The 23,150-nt window shown below is 48.2% G+C and overlaps 1 protein-coding gene across 2 annotated transcripts in view; it reads left to right on the top strand.

The window, feature by feature from the left end:
• The window catches only part of LOC126548301 (uncharacterized), a 244,681-nt gene that overhangs the window by 199,594 nt on the left and 21,937 nt on the right, over positions 1-23,150 (top strand). For both annotated transcript variants that reach the window (XM_050196461.2, XM_050196454.3), the window contains exons 4-6: positions 18,986-19,124; positions 21,118-21,233; positions 22,067-22,186. In XM_050196461.2, the coding sequence (XP_050052418.1) occupies positions 18,986-19,124; positions 21,118-21,233; positions 22,067-22,186 (375 nt within the window). The remainder of the gene's footprint in view (positions 1-18,985; positions 19,125-21,117; positions 21,234-22,066; positions 22,187-23,150) is intronic.

The following is a 23,150-nucleotide window of genomic DNA, read 5'->3' as shown; positions in this document are numbered from 1 at the left end:
GATTGATTGATTGATTGATTGAACCCTTCCGAGTTTACCGCAGACTGCGCTGGAGATTGAGAGCATTGTCGGGAATTTTTTTGTGCATGACATTCTACGCAGTCTGTGATCAGCAGTTAGTTTCGAAAATATACATTATGGTTAGCCTTGTAGCTTTTATTCTGAACGTCGTGCCTTAGTCGAGCGGCAGAGTAAAACGCAGCAAGATGCCTTTTATTGCGATTAGCATAATTAGCCCACTAACCAGACTCTGGTGGATTGCTATCTGACCGCTATTGAATGACCCTCTTAAAATAAAATATCCAAGGGCTGTCTTGGAACCTGGTTCCCTTAGCAGAACAGAACGAGGTTCTGTCCATTAGAAGATGGGCGCACGCCTACAGATTCCGCATAACACCCTTACCAACTCGTGCAAACCAAGCAACGTGAGTCGCCTTGCATAACACCAGTTTACTGATCGAAATGAGAACGCACGCTTTTCTAGCAGACGTTGAAAAATAAAGCATTACGCCTGAAAAAGATTCCTATAAACTAGCCCCGCGGATCATTATGTGTAGAATATTCTGAACCCAAATTCTGCGCGCGATTGGACGCTACGACCCAATCACAGTGCAGCACGCCGCCCTATAAATTGCCTCGCTCGGGATTATATATAAAACCGCTAACGGTACGTCCCTTTCAGTCCAGGCATGGCCGCACTTACAGGAAAGCCATGACGTGTCTACAGCACAAAGAGAGAAACTGCGTCGTTCCGAGGCAGCTCGCCGTCGATACACTCACTGCTCAACGGGGATGCAAGGGAGGAACAGTAGAGACGTTTAGCGTGTCCGCTATTCCGGCAAACCGGGGTGGTTTAGGTGGATTACCGGATGGTCGGGGGCGTAAACGTGAGCGGCCGAAGCGGTGCAGCCGCCTGGTGTTGTAGAGCTCAATCAGACAAACACAGAACAAAAATTGCAGTAACCTACTTTATTCTACTTCGCTGCTGGTGCAAATTTTCGGCAGTGGCGTAATTCTGTTCACAATTACGCCGCTGTCGAAAACTTACATCCCAGCTAAGAAGAATATGGTAATTGGCTCTGTGTTTAGGTGGTTGAGCTTTGCACCAACAGCTGGCGCCACCAATCTGGCCGCTCAGTTTTGCGCCCTCGACCATCCAGTGATCCGCCCAAACCGCTCCGGTTTGCCGGAATAGCGGACACGCTAAAAGTCTCTATTGATACAAAATGCGGCAAGCTGAGCGTGAATCCGGCGCTATTAATGCTGAGCTGTCCTCCAACAACGCAAGAGGGTAACCGAACGTTGACGCGTCGCTGCAAGCTAATGCCGATGATTACAGCAGGAGACTTCGATCTGGACATAGCGCAACCTCAAGACGTCTGGTTCACACAGTTCGTGAAGGAGGCGTTTTGGTGTGAATGGAGCGTTCACCGACTACGTGCGCACACCGATGACGGGTGAGGTAATTAACCACGCCTTCATCACGGGGCGAAACAATTTCAGAGCCTACGTGTCGTACTTCTTGGTACTACGTACCCTACTACGAGCCATAGAGGACGGTACCGAAGCGATGGAGACGGAATTGCCAAGTCGACAAAAAAAGTCGTCTGAGTGTCGTCACCAAGACGTATCTTAATCATCATACCATAGTGGGTGGCTACCAAGCAGGTGCTACATTTCCTCATACATTTCCTCAATGCTAATCGCATCAACGTTGACAGTCATAATAACATATATTTTCCACCGTAATATCTTATACTGCCGTTTGTCACTACCTGCTTCTCATATGCGTACAATAAAGGCATCGCTATAAAAGAATTATGCTGCGGGTAGAACTGCATTGCAGCAAAAAGTGCGTTTTTCAATATTTTAAGAAACGAGGAAGCTGAGTGAAGAATTTGCATAAGTAACCAGAAACACTACGAAGGTCATGCAAAGTGGTATCTTCGTGGCGCTGCGTTTAATATTGGCTCCAACCAAAGCTGACAGACGGAGAACTCTGTTCCTTGACACTAACTGACTGTCACGCTATATGTGCATCTCACCAAGCTAATGTCACTTGTTAGGCAGGCAGGATCCTGTCTCTCTTGTGGGCCTTACACATGCACACAGAAAAAGAAGAAAATACGGGGAAAACAATGTTTTATTTGTGAGCTATGCCTTGCGAGTCCAGAATCGAAAGCTAGTGATGTGTTTCAGCAATATACAGTTAATGTACACCCTGTCACCGTGGCTTTAAAACTATGGTGCGGCGCTGCTAGGCACGAAGTCACGGGATCAAATCCCGACCGCGCCTGCCGCAATTTCGATGGGCGCGAACTCCAAGAACGTCTGTGTCCGGTCCATTAGGGGTACGTTAAAGATCCCCCGGTGGTCAAAATTAATCCGGAGTCCCGCCCAACGGCATGCCTCATAATCAAATCGTGGTTTTGGCACGTGAAACCCCAGAATTCAATTCATATTCAATGGAAGTATAGTTAGAAACTTGAGGCGTGTAATGCGCACGTAGTCGGCAGTGGCCTGCGCGAACAGATGGTCACTTCCTTTGTCGCTTGCTTCGAAAGCCAGAAACATTCCACCTGCCACTTCCCCTGGGGCTGCCACCTAATTAAGCCTGAGGTCTCTAGTAACTTTCTCTACAAACCGTAACTCAGCCAGCCCGTTGAGGTTTTATCTTTCGATATTCCACAATGACTCACTTGGCTGCATGCAAAACCGACGCATAGGCTCGCTTATCGACACCTTGTATACTTGCGGAGAACTTTCTGTGGGAATGAAGGGAAAGCTACGGGGGCGGAGCTTCTGGACATGCGTCACCGCGCCAAGTAGTCCGCCAGCGTTTGACCGTGCTTTTTGTAGCTCGGAACAGACGCTGAATCGACGCAGTTTCCGCGTGCGACGGTTTCGCGTTTGGCCGTACGCGGAAGGGAACAGACGCAAAATAAGTAAACGTTTACATTCAATGGTGTGTTTTACATTATTTAACTGTCGCTAATAAGGTGGTTATTTTTCTCTTCCCCTGCTTAAACTAACGTGGATGAAAACACGGGACTCTTCGCAGAAGCGCTCTCACTTGTGCGCGCTTTGCCTCCGTAGCTTTCCCTTCAATGCCACAGAAAGTTGTCCTCGATTATAGCTTGAGTTACGACATAGGTTGCTATTTTTTATAAGACTCCCCTTCGTGAAAACTAAAACATTCGTGAGTATAGCCAACGGCTCAGCGCTGGTCAATCACCTCAGCCGCGACCGCACGAGATAACCACGCAACGAGCCAAAGCCAGCAAGCCTAGCCAGCGGCCAAATATATCCAGAGCCACGCCTTGGCGGCACTCCCTACACTGCACGTCCTCTCGAAGGAAGGAGCGTACATATTCGCTCCCATTCCCCTTTCCTGCCTCATATCTTCCCTGCTCGGGAAAAACCACTCTCTTCGTGCGAGCGAAATGGGAAAAGAGAGAATTCCCTCTTTCCCTAGCATCGCACTACCATCGGAAAGACGCTTGTGGGATACGAGGAAGGAGGAATCCCGTTACCTTGCAGGCATCCTCCCTATTTTGGGAAGAGCACCGGGCTTGTGGGAAGCTTTATGGGAGGAAAAAGGGGGTGGGGGGGAGCGGGGCGCGCCGGTTGTGTGCGTGTGAGAGAGAGAGGCATGCGGCTCCTTCAATTAACCCCTGGCCAAAGACACACGGAACGAAACTTGGCGGCGGGGACGTTACCACACGTGGTATCGATCCCGGAACGAGTTAAGGAAGCCTCGTTAGCCAGAGATAACTACGACAAGAGAGAGAGAGAAAGAGAGAGCGAGGGCACTCGAGGCGGCGGCGAGTGCGGCAGTATGCGGCCCGCGGCGCGTTCGTCTCGGCCCTCTTCCAATTCCCTCCCCCACACTTGCATGCCCGCGCTGGCTCTAAAAAGACTGCGTGGGAAAAGAGGACGGGCGAGCGGTGGGAAGGTGCCCTTGCCGGGGGACGGCCATTAGGAACCGAACGAGAGGCCTCTGCCGGTTCAAGCTGACACATTAGCTTCGACGCAAGTAGGGCGCGGACGTTGTGCCGCGGCTGAACGCGAAACTGGACATCCGCGCCTGGCGCGGACAGTTGCTCGGTATTCCTTTGTTCATTATTCCTTTATTTCATCCTTCTCCCCGTTGCATTCATTGAGGTTTACGAGCTGGCCAGTGTTGTGCCTTCGTATAGTTTCCGTAGGAACGTGCCTTGCTAAATAGTTCCAGTGTATCTCAAACCCACTGAAACGTCTACAGTGTAAGAGGAAGGACAACTGTTGAGTTGCGAAAGGAAGAAAAAAAGATTCACAAGCAACGGATCTCCGTACTTTTCCACTGCCACAAAAGGGACTACTGCTGCTACTATCATTACTACAACTACTATTTGCATTATTACAGCTATTACTACCGTATTAACTACTACTACTGCTGCTGCTGCTGCTGCTGCTGCTACTACTACTACTACTACTACTACTACTACTACTACTACTACTACTACTACTAATACTACTACTACTACTACTACAAGAATATCTGCTGCTACTACTACAACCACTGCTACCATTCTAGTACTACTAATGGTACTATAACTGACTGTTCGGTCGTTGCTTTAAAGATTGACGGAAACATAGAGATTTACTTTCACGCTTACCTTTTACGCTTAAATGGGCTCGTGCAAAGTGGCGAGCGTTACGGATTACACAATGCAGAACTTTGTGGTTTGCTTTGTCGCACAAAGCGATGTCAGCGAAATCAAAGGTTCCGCATCTTACCTTTCCTTTCATCGCTCGAAGGAAGATAAAGTTTTTTTTTTTTTTTTAAGCGAAATATTTCGCGAGACATTCCCTTTTTTCCGCTGTCCTTTTAAACGGTGGCGCCCCACGTGATTACGACTAGCGACTTAGTTGCAAGAAATTGTTTTCGGCCTGAAAGAAAGAAAAATTTGATATGAGCGAGGCCCGTAGTGGCGCTGTCTAAAGAATCGCGCCATCGAGTACCACCACATCGATCACGAAATATGAGCACATAGCTAGTACTCACAAATTTGGCACACCTTTATAATTATTCTAAGCGCAACCACCACCACAACCACTTCGGCGCAGATGCGGACGAAGGAAAAAAGACAGAGCTCTAGAGGCCACAAGCCCTGACTTCAAAGCTTTTTCCAACCGAGTCTGAAGACAGCGCTTGTGTCTGTTACACCCTCATTTGTCCGCATACACTCTAAAGCCTTAAGGTATTTGGCGACCAACAGCTAAACTGCTTACGTTGCGACTAACGTAAATGGACAATACGGCTGGCGAAAGAGAGTTGTTATGAACAGAGAACGTTTCTGTAATTCGCCCCCCCCCCCCCCCCCGAAGCTTTCCGTGCAATATGCAACAGCTTCAATTAAAGCAGCACTCAGTCAATATTTTCGAAAGAATATTTCCTAATTATCGTTTATTTTATTTTACATTGAACGGAAGTCAGTGACCTGGTGGGAACCCTAGAAAAAGAATGGTAGTAAGCCCCAGAACGCCCAAAATTGTTTGAACAATGCCTTTACTGTGAACCACTTTAAAGCGAAGCTTTTTCGCCTCTTCTCCCGAATTTCCGGGCGCTGCTGTTATAGTCTTGCGCGCATGCCGCTGGGTTTCCTACAACACCACCAGATGGCGCGCGCCTCAGCGCATCCCGGCCGGCGCGACCGCGGACCGGGATGCGAATTTTGTACGCATGGCGCGTGCTGCGCTTGCTTTCCTATGCGACAAAAATGCAGGTGCTGGGCTGCGGAGGTCGCGTGCTGGCCTGTGATAGTGTAAACTAGTGCTGCTGGGCACGTATGCAGAATGAGCACGCAAACACGCGCCAGAAAAATGGCTCCAAAGCGTTCACTCAGCGTCGCGGAAACCCAGGCCCGAAAGAAGCGTCGCGCGGAACCGGAGCGTCTTCGCTGCGCAGCGAAACGTGGTGCAGCCTGCGAATGTATGAAGAGAATGTGCGCACATAACTTTATAATAATTAGTTGAATTACTTACAACCCTATAGTTCAGTTAAAGTTTAACGCTTCTGCCACGATGCGATGTGTCATGTGAGCCAATGATAATGTTCAACCCTCTCAGACATTATGAGCAATGACGCACAACAACGCCTCAAGCAAATACTACTCCCTGTGTGTTCTGTGGACTACGCAGACAAACAGCAGCGGTGCACGCAACGTGTAGCATCAACTCACCACTCTCGGATTCGGCTAAACGATGAAGGAATTACGCATTCGCCCCGATGAACACCACTAATTAGAGTCAATAAAACCAAACAGCATAAATAGCTTTGCTTACATAGATTCCCACAGTTCGTGGGATACGCCTTTCTTTTTATGATTTAGAGGCCTAAGACATCCATTTACCGCAATGAAAGATGGCATAGTGGAAAACATCATGTCAGTCCTCATTTAATACGTACACGTGTACTTGTGTATCTTTATCGGGCCACCACGTTTCACCGCCTAACAAGTGTTATCGCACAGTGCAGGACGCACCTGCATGTATTCGAAGTTTCTGGAATGTTACGGTTCCATACGCCGTCTGTGACCGAACCTTGTGTAATCGGATTGCATGTGTGCGCGACGCGAATAATGTAGAACTATGTGGAGGACACGCGGGCCCCAGCGATTACTCTGGAACATCCGACGACTGATGTATAAGAGCCGACGTGCTTGACCCGCTGATCAGATTTTGGCGATCGCCGACTGTGCTCGCCGCTGTCGCCGTTCTTTAAGTGTAGCCTGTTTTTGTGGGCACAGGTTCGCCCAATAAATGTTAGTTTCGTGTTTCACAGTATTGTTACTGTGTTCTGTGTTACGAACGAACGAACGAACGAACGAACGAACGAACGAACGAACGAACGAACGAACGAACGAACGAGCGAACGAACGAACGAACGAACGAACGAACGAACGAACGAACGAACGAACGAACGAACGAACGAACGAACGAACGAACGAGCGAACGAACGAACGAGCGAACGAATGAGCGAACGAACGAACGAACGAACGAACGAACGAACGAACGAACGAACGAACGAACGAACGAACGAACGCACGAACGAACGAACGAACGAACGAACGAACGAACGAACGAACGAACGGACGGACGGACGGACGGACGGACGGACGGACGGTTTTCCTTCATGAATCCGACCACCGACCATTGACCACCGCGACCAACTGCAACTGGCGAAATAGCTATGAAAGTTATTCACTTTAAAGCGCTCCTCACTAGGTTTTGTCATCTTAAACAAACGCGCGTAGCCCATGGATCCGTGACCTCAAAGAGGTCCCTGATTCATGATTTCAACCACGCTCACCACATTGATAGGTGTTGTTCGGGAGCTCATTCAACGCAGGTCCTGCCTGTCTTTTCGAGTATATATATTTGACTTGCCATGCGAACGTAGATGTCCAGCGAAGCTGTTGAAAACGGCCACTACAACGGCTCAGGAGGTTGCGCGATGCTATTATACTTTAGAGTTATAGAGTAATGGCAGTAATGGGAGTAATGGTAATTTTGACAGCCCGCCTCCACTGGTCGTATTGCCGTTTCTTTTTTCCTTTTTCCGCTCCTCGTATTCGGGCTTCTTCTCGGGAGTCCTAACTGCGCGTTGCCTACCTATAGCAGTGCTGTAACAAGAATGAAATCAGTTTCTAGGCTGGTTCTTTTAGATACGAAAGGCCAAGGACGTCCCTCCCTACGTCACGAGCTGCCGTCATTCCGGCAGCTTGCACAACAGGAATGTTCACCGGGAAAGGAGGAGGAGGAGAAGCAAAGAAAAAGAGAAGGCAGGGATGCTAAACAGAAATTCATCTGGTTGGCTACTCTACTCTGGGGGCGAGGAAGAGGGAATAGAAAGAAATATATGCGGGGAGCACTACGTGCTTCGCATTGTTATTGGGAGCGCCTTGTTATCAATTATCTGGTTCGGATGGTTGTTTTGTGCTTGTTCTTTATTGAAACGAATGCTGTCCTGCATATTGTTTGCGTGATTCGAAAGAATGTATGCACTTTTCGCTTCACTTTGCTGAGTGTTCGAAGCCTGCTTCACCTCCGCCGCGCGTCTACCCGGTATCGCACTACCTCCGGGATCGCTCTACATTTCGCCCATGGACGACCACACAAAAAAAAAATGACGACATCCGAGAGGTCAACAGCTTCGCTGTAATACTTCACGACACCTACGGTAGATAGGGTGTACGACATACACTGGCCTGGTCGTTAGGGCCGGTGCTGGCCAACACTCCCAAGGTTGGTTTTAGAAAGCATAGTACATACCCGAGCGAGTGGATGGGAAAACGGCGCCGGGGTAGCTCAGTTGGTAAGCGCATCGCACGCGTAATTCGAAGACGTACGTGTGTTCGCATCCCACCTGCGACCAGCTGTTTTTTGCATACAGCTTCGTTCCCATCATTTTCTTTAGGTTTAAATAAGAACTAGGAATGATTTCGACTATATATGCTGTCCTTCGTCTCATTGCTTGTTGGCTTCTTATGTTCGGAGTGTATATACACATATATTATGGGAACTCCGTCATCATCATCATCGGAACTCCGGCATCAGAGCCAGCAGTCGAAGAAGTGGAGCACGAAGTGACTCGCGAGCGCGAGCGGCGGTTCGAGATGCGGCGGAGCGCTTTTGGGCGTGGCCGTCCAGGACTGCGTTCTGCTGGGGTGGACTAAGTGGCTGCGCCGTTCCCTCAATATATATATATATATATATATATATAAATAGGCAGGTAAGGCAGGGCCGTACGCCGTGGTACGGCCATTGGCTCCGGTCTGCGGCAAGACAGGAACGGAACAGCGCTTTCGGAAGTCTATTATAGAGGCAGAGGGAAGGAGTGTCTTCGTTGGCCGTGACGCTCGCCATCTGGCAGCATGGTAAACAGGACAGGTGACTGCGTCTATCTGCTCCAATTAGAAACCGATTTGAAATAAAATTATAGCGGCAAAACGCTCCTCGTACGACGGTTTTGCAGCGTCTGGCCGACAACTGAAATGTACGATGGGTCCAGGGTGAAGGGTATTTCAAAGAGTCAAATACAGTGCACGTAGGGCAGCTACTCATGTTCCGTGTACCAAAGCACATCATCATCATCATCAGCAGCAGCATCATCATCATCCCGTTTTATGTCCACTGCAGGACGAAGGCCTCTCCCTGCGATCTCCAATTACCCCTGTCCTGCGCCAACCGATTCCAACTAGCACGCGCAAATTTCCTAATTTCGTCTAACCACCTAGTCTTCTGCCGTCCACTACTGCGCTTGCCTTCTTTTGGTACCCATTGTGTCACCCTAATCGGTTATCTATTCTGCGCATTACATGACCTGCCCAGCGCCATTTTTTTCTCTTAATGTCAATTAGAAAATCGTCTATACCCGTGTGTTCTCTGATGCAAACCGCTCTCTTTCTGTCTCTTAAAGTTATGCCTAGGGTTCTTCGTTCCATCGCTCTTTGCGCGGTCCTTAACATGTTCTCGAGCTTCTTTGTCAGTCTCCAAGTCTCTGCCCCATATGTTGTCCCAAAGCACGGTCTCTCATATTTGTGCGCCTTGATATGCCGCTGTTGCAGGGCATGGAAGTTCCGCATTAGCGTGCCATAAATACGCTCTTCCCCACCGGGGCATAGCAGATATCGATTGGTGCAACGAAGAAGAGAAAAAGAAAGAGCAACAAAACGAACGAGAGTTTGTCGGGTGCTGCACTCGAGAGATAAAAAAATAAAAGAGAAAAGAAAGGAAGTTGCTCGAACAAGAGCTGCCGTGGCGCAGCGGGTAATTAAGTAATCTCGAGAACGCAGGTCGCCCTGCGCACTTACGCTTGACGTACTACGGCCGTGGCACCCCTGCGCTGATATATATAGATATATTTAGACCCCTTTCTCCTTCCACGATGTTTTCTTCTCGCCCTGCCGTTTAACACTCGCCTTAGAAGAAACTTCGGCGAGCTTGCAACAGGACGCCTCCGCGTTGTCCGTGTCGACCAGATAAGCGAAGAAGATATAGGTCTCTATAGATTAGAAATCGCTGCACTTTGCGCTCGGAGCTGTAGCTTACACAGGCGCGATATGTCCCGGCAAGCATAAAGAGGCACCAAGGAGGAGCGGATACCTTTTCGTCTTCTTTATCAAGAGGTGTCTTCTTTATCAAGATATTTTCATCTAGCGGTACGTATGCCAGCGGGAAGAGGTGGTGCACGATTGTGTTTAAGCTATAGACCGTTTATTTTACGTTCGACGTGTTTAACTTGTGTACGGTGATAGTTCGCGATGCGCGCTCTTGGCCTCGTCGATCAGACACTCGGGAAAACAACGGCTCTTGTCTTGTCGGATTAGTCGCTTTTCTTTTACAATGCTCACCATTGAAGGGCCTATTGGTCTTTGCGTGTTGAGGAACGACTCACTTTACACGAGGAAAGAATAGCCGATATATTTCATCCATCCTTGTCATAGAATAACTTCTACAAACTTACTAGGTCAAGTATTTAGTTCTTTTTGAATGGTAGCGTGGTCCTTCTCCCCCGATCGATGAATAGTCAGACAAGTCTATAGACGCCGTCGAAACACACGGCGTCGCGATAACCTGGTACGAGAGCTTCAGGCGGGCGTCGGTGTACCTTCCTTTTGTTTGCCAGTCTTTCCTTCTTTACCTCGCCTCCTTTGGTGGTAAGAGTGGCAATAGCGTGCTGTTTCAAAAGCATCGCTTTACTTAACTTCCTTCGTTGTGCTTTTAAGCGAGAGAAAAAAAAAATTAGAACCCATACCACCCGGTGAACGTCGTTGGACAGGAAAGCTGTGGGGGGACCACCACATACGGTATGGTGACCAGACAAACAGTAAACTTTGGCAAACATTCTTCGTATTGCACTGATGTACTGGTTTCTGTGATATAAACTGTGATACAGTGTTATATACGCTGAGATACTGTGATATACTGTGATATACTGTGATATACTGGGCTAGGAGCCATTGAGTTTTTTGCTTGCTTACGGGGGTATGAGCCATTGCTTCCGCGGGTATGAGAAGTTGATGATCACAGGTCTCCACGTGTTGTTCTCTGTGATGTACTTTTTGCTTGCTTAGGGGGGTATGAGCCGTTGCTGAGGATAATAGTTTTTTCTCGCACTTTTCTGTCCGCGGACACGATTGTGCCTTGGGGGGTAGCGGTAAACTGCTTCGCTGTAAAACAAAACCAAAATAAAAACAAAACATAGCTGTTTTCTCATGACGGGAACCAGACAAAAGAAATTTCAGCGCGTCGACTGTCTCTCTTCTCCAACTTCAGACACTCGCGGGTTCACACGTAAGCGTTATTTTTGACCCTGAGGGATTCGAATGTTCTCCACATCGAGTTCGGGTGGGCACACACCCGTAGAACTGTCTCAGTAGAGCGCGCGGTGGAGGGGGGGAATGCAAACCTCCGCGACAGGCCCTTTGACACTTTCCATCTTAGGCAGAATTCTCGAACGTTGAGAGCTCGCACGCTGTACCTGCACCCCTCGTCCCTACCTTTTGTTGGCTCCCGTATGGAGCCACGGCGTGATGACCTTGCTGCGCTAAAAGCCTCTAATGGCACAGCAAACTCGAACCTCACTGCCGAGCCCTTCGGTCAAAGGAAGCGAGAACGTACGGCAGTTTCGGTAGGATGTCCCCTTCCCTCGCAGCTGCTCGGAACGTTCTATTTAATCTATTTTCTTGTTTTTATTTTTTTTTATTTTTTACGTTCTAAGTTCAGCCTGCCCTCGTCACGGCTTTAGAATAACGTACGTTTTCTTCCACTTGTCTCAAACTGTTCGGCTGAGCTCAGCACATCGAGATCAGCCTTGGCGGAGTGCTTGAGTGAGTGCCACTGGAAGACAGAAGCCAGGGAATCTATCCGTGCGTTTCGAGACCGGCGTGCGGGGCAGGTCGACCGTATACATTGAAGATAGCTACGTCGGCATAACGGCCTCGCGTCTGTCTTCGGTCTTTCCATCTTTTTTGCTCTGCTCGGTTTTTCTTTCGATTCCTTCTTCTGCGTAGAATTTCGTTGGCTATAATCACCTGCCGATGTGTACAGACGCGCATACAAAACGGTGTCGCTGCTGTCAAGCTCGGCGCTTGCCAATCGGGATACCACGCCGTTACCGTGGCGCGAACTATAATGGGCTTGCGGGGCCGGATGGAACGGTAGGACAAACTCAACTGTTATGAGCTTTCGTCGACAGTGTGATGTCCAATATTGCTTTGAGAATCTTTTCTTTTAAGAACTTTCATTGAAATCTCACAGAGTTCTTCCATGTGTAGTCCCTCATCCATCCAAAACAGAACTACAGCTACGTTCAGCTTGGAGCTGCAGACGCTGAACAGCCGCGTGGCGGCTCTAGTAGCGGAGAAAAGCGAAGGGAAGTGGCGCGGGGGGGGGGGGGGGGGTAGTCAGTGTTACTTTGGAGAAAATACATGCGGAACAGTAGAAAGCCGTGCTCCCATCACTTCGTACTGCATAAGTTAAAATCATACAATCACCCTCACTTCCGCAAGTCCTTCTCTTGCAAGAGTGGCACCTCTACATGCCGTTACAAACAGTTGTGGGCAGTTTTCTGACGCATGTACTCGTAACTACATTAGGCAAGGTCCTTTCACAGCGGCACTCATTTAAACTCCCTCTGCAAGATCTCTCATTAGCGAGTTGACATCGCAGTTTCGGAGTCCAGAAGATAGGCCATCTCGCTTCACACAACCACACCCCACGGCGCCGTGCATCCGCGCAGCAGGACACGTGCAGCTGATGTAATCGTGTCTTCAACTCAACAGGCACAACGGTGAAGCGTCGTGTATCCATCGCGAATACGTTGTGCAGGATGCAAGCGAATGAAGCGTGCATGTGGTCATCATGGTGGCGAATCACGAGCGTTTGCTACTTCCACGTGCTACAGGTATAGCGTAAGACAGCTTGTATTCTTCATACCAATATCTCCTCCTCCTCGAGCACGGTAGCCAACCGGAACGCGTTGTGCTCAACCTCCGTCTCTTGACGTCAACACTATCGCTGTGTCATCGCTATAACGTCACTATGCTATCGATTTGCTGGTGAGATGGTGAGGAATGGAAGAAAGAAAGCGAGATGAAAAAATCGTGAGCCATTTCACTCTGCGAAGGCGGATGACCAGCGTAGCTGTGTAGCGCACGCGACAAAGAGGTGACACCGAATGTCGAACAAAGGTGCGAACACATTTATTGTCTTGATCGGTGGTCATCGTGAAGGAAATACGTACTCACATTTATGTTCGTACATTCGCGTTCATTCGTGTTACTCATTCGTTACACACTTGCGTGGTATACATTCGTGCTTTCATTCCGCGATATATTGTGGCAAATAACTTGAGACGGAAATGACCGCACCGACTGGCAGTGGGCCAGTCCCGTCAGCGCCATCGCACAGGAAGAAGTATAGTATGGGAACGCTGGCATAATGAGTGGCAACGGAGCTAGCAGTGGCAGAAAATGACGACGAAGAGCACGCGAGCAGTGGCATGAGCGCGTTCGCGCGATTACGCCTAGGAGCGCCAACGAGCCAGCTGTGGAGGGAAGCATACGCGAACGCGCGAGCAGTGGCAGGAGCCATTGCTGATGATGATACTTTTTGCGCGCACACATGAAACTTTCACGTCACCTTAGCAATGCACTGACTCGCTGTAAAAGTACACACGCACGAACACATACAGTAACACAAGTGCTCTGGCACAGAACCTATTAATTTACGGAAACCTGTATCCCACGAAAAATGCTATAAGCTCTTCGATGAGGCGCAGTTCAAATTCTGAACTTCGCCACTGTCCTTGAAAGTCCCGGGACTGAAATCGCTATGCTATCGCTATGTTCTAGCGTTATACTATCGTAACACTAGCGTTATGGAACTGCTATACTATTGCTATGCTATCGATGAGGCGCTATCAATATGATATCACTATGAAATTGCCACGATAGCGCTACGCTATAGATATCTTATCCCTGTGTCAACGACATGCTACTATAGTGCACTGGAAAACTCTTCTCTGCTGCACGCAACTCTATAGTTTCTGTTTTCTGCCATCCAGTGGCTAAAGTTGTCATTTACGTAACCGATGCGACAGTGGGAAGAGATGTGTCAGCGCGGCAGCTTAAGGCAGGCTCGGCAAGGCCACTGTCGCGCCTGGCGATCCCTCGAAACAAACGACGCTTCACCGGCAGACATGCAGCTGCCACGCGTGCTGTTCACACCCCATCATTTGCTTCAAGACAACAACGTCACCCTCTGACTACCGCAAAGGCCGGTCTCCCGATCCTGACGGAAGAGGCCACTGATCGATCATAAGGCCATTGTTAAGGACACCCGTAGAAATGACAACAGCAGTGGGTTCACAGTTTGCCACGTGGTTCCTCGTATTGGGCAACGGTGGGACGTTGAGATAGGGAAGAAGGGGGGTCCTTAAGAGCGGACGACAGTGTGATACTGAGGGTGGGCAACGGTTGAAGTTATAAGGAATGAAAGGTGGTGAACGATTCGGCGTTTGTGATTGGACAGTGAATTCCCTCGACGAGGGAAAGAGGGAAACAAACGGCATAACAAGCGGATCCGGACGGCTGTGAAGGAGGGGACACTCGGACACGCAAAGACTCTAGCGTGTAGCGTGCTCCGATAGTCGGAGCCGTGTTTGTAAAATTGAATCGCGCGCCTTTTTTTTTAATATAATCCTTTTTCTCATTCACTTCAACATCGCTCGAAACCGTTCTTTCCACCGGCACCTGGCCCGGCACCATCCGGTGGAACCTTCGGAGCCGCGCCGACCCCGGCAACTGCACAACACCGCCCCGGCCGGCTTCGTCTCGCGAATCCACGAAGCGTACACGCACTTACAGCGTTGTTCCGAGTCAGAAAAGCCGTAGCAAAGCCACTTAGCCGATGCAACGTTCTTCGCCGACAATCGCACAACTTCAAAGCCCTCGGACAACGCCGAAGTTTCAAAAAGCCTCCTATACGGGAAAGCATGCGCGTTGTGTATATAAGCTACCGCCACTGGCTGTCAACGTTAAAGCAGGCCAAGTTTGTAAGGTTCCACCAGAAATCCTCGTTTTCGCGGGAACGCCGCGCAGGGGGTTTCCGTCCTTTCCTTTTTTTTTTTTTCCTCCAGTCCAATTCTTCCTCCCCTACCCGAGCGACAATCCTCGGGAAACCCTGCCCACTTCTCTCTTCTTCTTTCTTGGTGTCCTATTTGATTCGTCCGTTCTCTCATCCTTTCGTCTCGGGATGGAAGCGTTCCTTTGCCATCCTCGTGCGGCTGCCACCATATTTCCTCGCTTCCTGCGCACACTTTGAGCGCCGTAGGATTCTGGGATAGAACACGGAGCGGCTCTCGCTAAGAGACTGCCGACGGCCAACGCGTATGTGAAGGTGCCGGCTTATACAGGTTCGGCCGCACTTGCCTCTGGGGCGCTGGAGCAAAGCTGGCGCGGCGAAGTCGAGTAGTATATACGCGCGCACACGAGGCGCGAAGTACACAGCCTCGCCTTGTCGTGGCTCTGAGAAGATCTAATAGAAAATGACTCGCAAAGTAAATTTAGGCGACAGAGCGTCTCTGCGCGCTCGGAATGGCGCTGGAACCCGTGTGCGTTCCGAGCACTTCGCCGTTCTCTCTTGCTACCGGTATATAAACCTAGAATGCGTCTTCTTACTGAGAAGTTCCGTGCAGTGGGTACTTTCTCAGACGAGCGTTTGAATGTAGCTGTGTCAGTCGGGCAGCTACTGCACCTTTCTTGTTGCAAATGACAATACCCGTGATATGACAAACAAATACGTGTAACTTGCTTGCACATACATGCTCAGACTGGCGGCTCCTGGAACTGACAGGGTTGATCATTCACCAGGCGCTGCCCTTTCCGACACTCCTTGTCCACTCCTTGAGTGTTGACAACCATGGTTGCCCGTTGAAGGCTTACTCATAAGCATTGTATTTCCCCATTACCTTCTGTTGCGCACTCTCGATATAGACACCGTACTGGGTGCAGTGCACACTATTAAATAAATAATTAAATAAAAGAGCTTGCATTAGTATATTGTCTTTATACAATACTCTAAATAAACACTTTTACCGGGAGAGGAGACTTCATAAAGCCAGAAGAAAACACATGAAGGAAATACGTGTTACAACGGGCACACCCCAACGTTCCCGCACCTGCATGACGCGATCGGAGTTGATGACGTCATGAGCTCCGATGGCGTCTGCTAAGGCCTAATTAATTATTTTGTCAATAAAAGAAGGTCTAAATTCTATCATGTTCATAATCATCATTAGCCTATTTTATGTCCACTGTAGGATGAAGCCCTCTCCCCGCGATCTCCGATTACCTCTCTCCTGCGCCAAGCGGTTCCAACTTGCACCTGCGAATTTTGATTTCATCGCCCCACCTAGTCTTCTGTCGTCCTCGACTGCGCTTCCTTTCTCTTGGCACCCATTCTGCAACCCTAATGGTCCACCGGTTATCTAACCAACGCATTACGAGGCCTGCCCAGCTCCATTTTTTTCTCTTAATGTCAATTAGAATATCGGCTATCTCCGTTTGCTCCCTGATTCACACCGCTCTCTTCCTGTCTCTTATTGTTACGCCTAACGTGTTTCGATCGATCGTTCTTTGCGCGCTCCCTAACTTGTTCTCGAGCTTCCTTGTCAATTTCCAAGTTCCTGCCCCATATGTTAGCACCGGTAAAATGCATCGATTGTACACGTTTCTTTTCAACGATAGTGGTAAGCTTCCATTCAGGATCTGACAATGTCTGCCGTATGCACTCCATCCCATTTTTATTCTTCTGTAAATTTTCTTCTTATGATCAGGGTTCCCTGTGAGTAATTGACTTAGGTAAACGTTCTCCTTCACAGACTCTAGAGGCTGACTGGCAATCTTGAACTCTTGTACCGCGTTGCCAGACTATTCATCATTATCTTTGTCTTCGGCATATTAATCTTCTACCATACTGTTACACTCACTCCGTAAAGGAGTCGAGTTATTATTATTAAAGTCGAGCAAGTTTGTATAACTACGTCACAATGGGGCGAATATGAGAAAAAAAGAAGACACATTTAAATCCGTGATGCCGCATTGGAGTAACTGGGCCACGCTTTCGGTGCGAAATTTAGAAAAAAAAAAAAAATTGCGCTTTCGTATTTATTTTATCACGTAGTAGTGAACATCTTCACGAGGAATTGAACACAAATAAAATAGACTTTTGAAAGGATACTTCATCGGTTTAGACCGAGGCGTTAGAGTATCCGTTCAGCGTCCTATTCAAGTGGAACTCCTATGCCTGAATGACTTTCATTCGCCTCTTCTGCCCAACGGCCTCGTCTCTTCTTCGTCGCTCTCCAAGCCGACGCGGCCATCGCCGGCGCGCGGAAGATAAATCGACTCCGGCTCGGCTCGTCTACTCAGGCTATGTCGAGCAATATCGCCTTTCTTTGCTCTTATGGCCAGCCTTGCCCCATACAGCACAGCCGGCCATTTATGACGCAGTCAGAAGAGCGATGGAATTTATTCTCTCTTTCTCTCTCTCGCCCTGTCTCTCTCTTTTTTTCTGTCTTTCTTTTTCTTTTTCTTTACTTTCGCTACCCGCTGACGGAGCTTCACATATTTCTGATGGTGTTTCATTTTATAGGGTTACTTGTACTTCACATGAGTTGCTCTCGCTTTGCCGTCTTTCTTTCTTGCTTGCTTTCTTTCTTCTTATGCTTCTTTTTTCTTTCTTTCCCAACTTCACTAACATAATTTCCCTCCAAACCCTTTGTTGCCTTGGAACGCGTTCCTTGGAATGAGAAATGTAATGTTTAATTTCACGTTCTGTTCACGCAGCTTTACCTTAATTCTACCATCTTTTTAATCATTGAACAATTTATTGTTTCTGATGAAGCTGGTGACAAAATGGCAGCGAATGTTTCAAACTTCACACAAATAAAGAAATCAAAATCAAGTTATATATCAATTCCTCTTTAACTGTTGTTTTTGACAATCCGCTCGTCTTCATTTTATTTTTCAGATTAAAGTTATATATATATATATATATATATATATACATGCACACCCTGTCACTGTGTCGCGTCGTGCTTTGATGTGCATCTGTGCACTTGTAAAGTTCAAGGGACGTGCTAATGTCAGCGATATACATGTGAAGCAACGGGCCCATAATTTTAAAGCAGTAAACGAACGATTGCATCAGGTGTGCTCTACAGTCGAGCGCTTCTACAACCGACGCCTCTACAAACAGAATGACATGTATAACGAAGGAATAATTCTGTCCGTATTAATTGCTTGGGTCCCGGAGGCCCCAAGCGCTGCCTTTTAAAGGCGTTCAATTGTATTTGCTTGCAACTTCGCCTGCAACACGTGGGGAGCCTGAACGTGGCGTATCAGTTGCGCTGATCTGCATCAAATTCGTAAGAAAGTAGTCGACGAAGAATATCATTCCGCAAGAACCTTTTTCCACATCAAAGTCTCCTTCCAGATCACTAGTTTCCAGGCTCGGCACACTTCCCTTCGGTGAATAAAGTTGGACAAGTTGGCAGTAAACACAGTGGTCGAGGGTAGCGAATCTTATACAGAAGGAGGCGCACAGCTCCGCTATACGACTGCGTCTCGTACGATTGATATACTACAAACTTTTCACCGCTGACTGATGATTCGCTTGAAAGCGCCCGCAGCGGCAGGTCGACGTACGTCGCGAACTTCTCGAACGATGACGTAATTAAATCCGGAGTTAAAAGCTTAACTTTAACAGCCAATCGCCACGTGCCAGTGCATCCCGCCCCTGTCGTATCTTTAAATTTCATTTCCCGTGTCCGTGCCTTTCTGCATCGCGTTTTTGTGTTAGCCGCTTGCGTTGAAGGTATACAGTACCATCCTGGTGATCGTTCACGGTTCTCTCGTTTTTGTTCCGTGCGCAGGAGAGTGCGCCGGTGTGCTTTGCGGCCGACACGGCGCAGGAGCAACAGTCGTGGGGCGAAGAGCTGAGGCGGAGGACGCAAGCCTGCTCGCTTAACATCCAGGGGCTGAACCTCGAGGGATGCTCCAGCTACCCGTCCCGTAAGTTTCGATGAAGGGTAGCCGGCTGGTGACAGACAGACAGACAGACAGACAGACAGACAGACAGACAGACAGACAGACAGACAGACAGACAGACAGACAGACAGACAGACAGACAGACAGACAGACAGACAGACAGACAGACAGACAGACAGACAGACAGACAGACAGACAGACAGACAGACAGACAGACAGACAGACAGACAGACAGACAGACAGACAGACAGACAGACAGACAGACAGACAGACAGACAGACAGACAGACAGACAGACAGACAGACAGACAGACAGACAGACAGACAGACAGACAGACAGACAGACAGACAGACAGACAGACAGACAGACAGACAGACAGACAGACAGACAGACAGACAGACAGACAGACAGACAGACAGACAGACAGACAGACAGACAGACAGACAGACAGACAGACAGACAGACAGACAGACAGACAGACAGACAGACAGACAGACAGACAGACAGACAGACAGACAGACAGACAGACAGACAGACAGACAGACAGACAGACAGACAGACAGACAGACAGACAGACAGACAGACAGACAGACAGACAGACAGACAGACAGACAGACAGACAGACAGACAGACAGACAGACAGACAGACAGACAGACAGACAGACAGACAGACAGACAGACAGACAGACAGACAGACAGACAGACAGACAGACAGACAGACAGACAGACAGACAGACAGACAGACAGACAGACAGACAGACAGACAGACAGACAGACAGACAGACAGACAGACAGACAGACAGACAGACAGACAGACAGACAGACAGACAGACAGACAGACAGACAGACAGACAGACAGACAGACAGACAGACAGACAGACAGACAGACAGACAGACAGACAGACAGACAGACAGACAGACAGACAGACAGACAGACAGACAGACAGACAGACAGACAGACAGACAGACAGACAGACAGACAGACAGACAGACAGACAGACAGACAGACAGACAGACAGACAGACAGACAGACAGACAGACAGACAGACAGACAGACAGACAGACAGACAGACAGACAGACAGACAGACAGACAGACAGACAGACAGACAGACAGACAGACAGACAGACAGACAGACAGACAGACAGACAGACAGACAGACAGACAGACAGACAGACAGACAGACAGACAGACAGACAGACAGACAGACAGACAGACAGACAGACAGACAGACAGACAGACAGACAGACAGACAGACAGACAGACAGACAGACAGACAGACAGACAGACAGACAGATAGATAGATAGATAGATAGATAGATAGATAGATAGATAGATAGATAGATAGATAGATAGATAGATAGATAGATAGATAGATAGATAGATAGATAGAGCGCGAACGTATCAGCGCTCACCTCCCTCAAGGAGTAACCTCAATAATAAAAGCTGGAACAAATTTTCTTTATCACATACGACCATCACAATTTCGGGGAGAGTTCCACGCAATGCAGCTTTACACGGACTGGGTGAAAGAAAGCATTGCTTGAACGTTCTGCGTCAACCGTTCTCCCAAGTTCTTCGAAACGAAACCTTTTGAGATCTGTAACTTTCAAGAAGGTTCAATTGGCAAGAACTTGAGATTGGTAAGATTGGAACAAAGAACCAAGAAAAAAAATCAAATTACGATATTCTGGCGGGCAAGCCCACTTTATTCTCAGAAATATGACAAACGATTTCCCGCTATAACAACGTAAAAAAAAATGCGGCAACCAATGAAAAGATGTCCGTGTAGCTTCAGGGTCATTACATGTAAGCACGAGGAAATGCACAAAGAGGCAACCTGCTTCTCGAAAGATGAACGTGCTGCCAAAACGACAATGCACACGAAGGATGTCATCTACTTCTTGAAATTATCAGACACACGACGTAAATACGCAGAGTCTATTCTGTTACTTGGCTTTGAATTTCGTCTTCTCTAGTGCCACTCTGGAACTTTTCCTTCCTTTCTTTTGTCGCAGCGCCAGGAGTTCAGAGCAAGGTTCAGCCGGATGAAAATGTGCTCGCACAAACTTTGGAACTCCTCGACGAACTACTCAAGAAAAAGTCGGATGGCAAGAAGCTCAAGAAAGGGGATGTGAGCCTTTATTTTTCATTGTCTCACTTTTGTGGTGTCTTTTATTCGTTGAGTGCATCTTCGCGAAAAAGGGTTGTTACAGCACCTAATAGGACGCACCGGATGAGTACCTTGAGAATTTGGCAATGCCATTGTCGAACCTTCTTTTTTTCTAGAAGAAGGTAGAAACACTGTATCGCAGTATTTTTCTTTGATATATTGAAACACATCTGCCGAAGCAATTGCGGAATACTCTCTTTTCATTGTGCAAAAAAGGTGAGGCGTGCAGACAGGACATAAGAGAAGTGGACAGCACGAACGCTTGTGTCCTGTCTGCACGCCTCGCCTTTTTGCATAATGAATCCTTACCAACTAGCTCAGCTTTCTGTCGTTCAAATACTCTCTTTTGTTCTGATTCGGGCATAAAAGTCTTGAATAGTTACTCTCCTTTCAATGTTTTCTCTTCATTTGTACTTCTTTCTACATTGGCTACATTTATGGTTCAAAACCGTGCATCTATTTTTACGTGTGGCAGATGTTCGCTTAGAATAAATTTGGGAAATTCTTGAGCTATTCGTGTAGTGCGCGTCTTCACATACCCTACTTTCGTAGCTCAGGAGCATCAGAGAGATGAGGGAACAGATTGATTTTGCCACGAAGAAAATTACAGGCGTTAAACTCCCTGTCTTTCCCAACTAATCTCTCTCTCTCTCCTTCTTCTCTCTCTCTCTCTTTACACGTGGGCCTCGCTTCAAGATATTTCAGCTGAATGTATAGCTGCACCGGTTTCGAACGATAAATTGCGCAACAAAAACGCGTGCTTTTTACACATGGTGCCCGCACCATGTTCGCAGGAGTCCATGGGCATGTCCCAGGACGTCGAAGAAGTGGAACAAGCCTCCATCATGGCTCACCAGGAGGCGCTCCGCAAGGCCACCCACCTGAGGCAGCGCAAGATATCCACCGAGCTCAAGGTCAGTTTTGACACGTGCAGTCCGCGCATGCGTGCGTTCGTGCGTGCGTGAGCACCTACGTGAAAACACGAGAGCTCGCACACTAAATAGCATATCTCATTTTCTTTCCTTTTTTTTTTTTTTTTGCTGCTGCTGCTGTTTTTCACATCCCAAGCCAGCATAGTGGGGCGGAAAAACAAGGCCCATTCATTCTTTTCCTAACGAGCGCATTCTACTGAAATAAGCGTTCACCGAAGCGGCTCTAGTTTTGTTTTCTTTTTCCTTTCTTTCTTTTGGGGGGGGGGGGGAGGAGAGGGAGGGGTTGGGTTGCTGTGTCGGCCATTCCGTCGTTTCCGGCGTGCCTCGGCAAAGTGGGGATAGGGAGGGTGAAACACTTATCGCTTGTACGGATACTATCCTGTATGGACGTGCTTAGCGACTCCGTTTGTTGTGAACGTGTTATGCAACCTTGGGCCGCCTTAATAGGAGCTCGTTATGCTGGCTCGTATATATGCTAGCAGAAGCGCTGGCTGCCGTGCGTTTTACGCTAATGAACCTCGTGACACGCGCAGACTAGGGAGGGAGAGACAGCTGCGAAGACAGAAACATATGTTATCAGGAAATTGCAAAGTGTGGCGACTTCTGCGTCGCCGGCATCTTCCGCAATCAATGTCTAGTGCAGCGTGAGGTGATGCTAAAACGTTCCAAAAATAAAGCACACTTTGTAAACGTGCTTAATCAGTCTATGTAGTAAAACAAAGAAAAAAAAAGAACTAAACTGCACATCTTGCAGTTAAGCGCGAATCAATCAATCAAGACAACCGAATAATGCGAAATAAATGTATTGCATAGGTGAATGTACTCCTGTCGGTGATGATGGCCGACGACATACTAACCGTTAATGCAGAGATACAATGTCACGTTCAGTAAAGGAAGTTATGCCTTACTGGGCTTTCAGCAATCCGTGGGAGTACGTAGAACACGC

The sequence above is a fragment of the Dermacentor andersoni genome, chromosome 3, assembly GCF_023375885.2.
Source record: "Dermacentor andersoni chromosome 3, qqDerAnde1_hic_scaffold, whole genome shotgun sequence".
In the NCBI taxonomy this organism is placed as follows: Eukaryota; Metazoa; Arthropoda; class Arachnida; order Ixodida; family Ixodidae; genus Dermacentor; species Dermacentor andersoni.
This window is presented reverse-complemented; position numbering and strand designations above follow the sequence as displayed.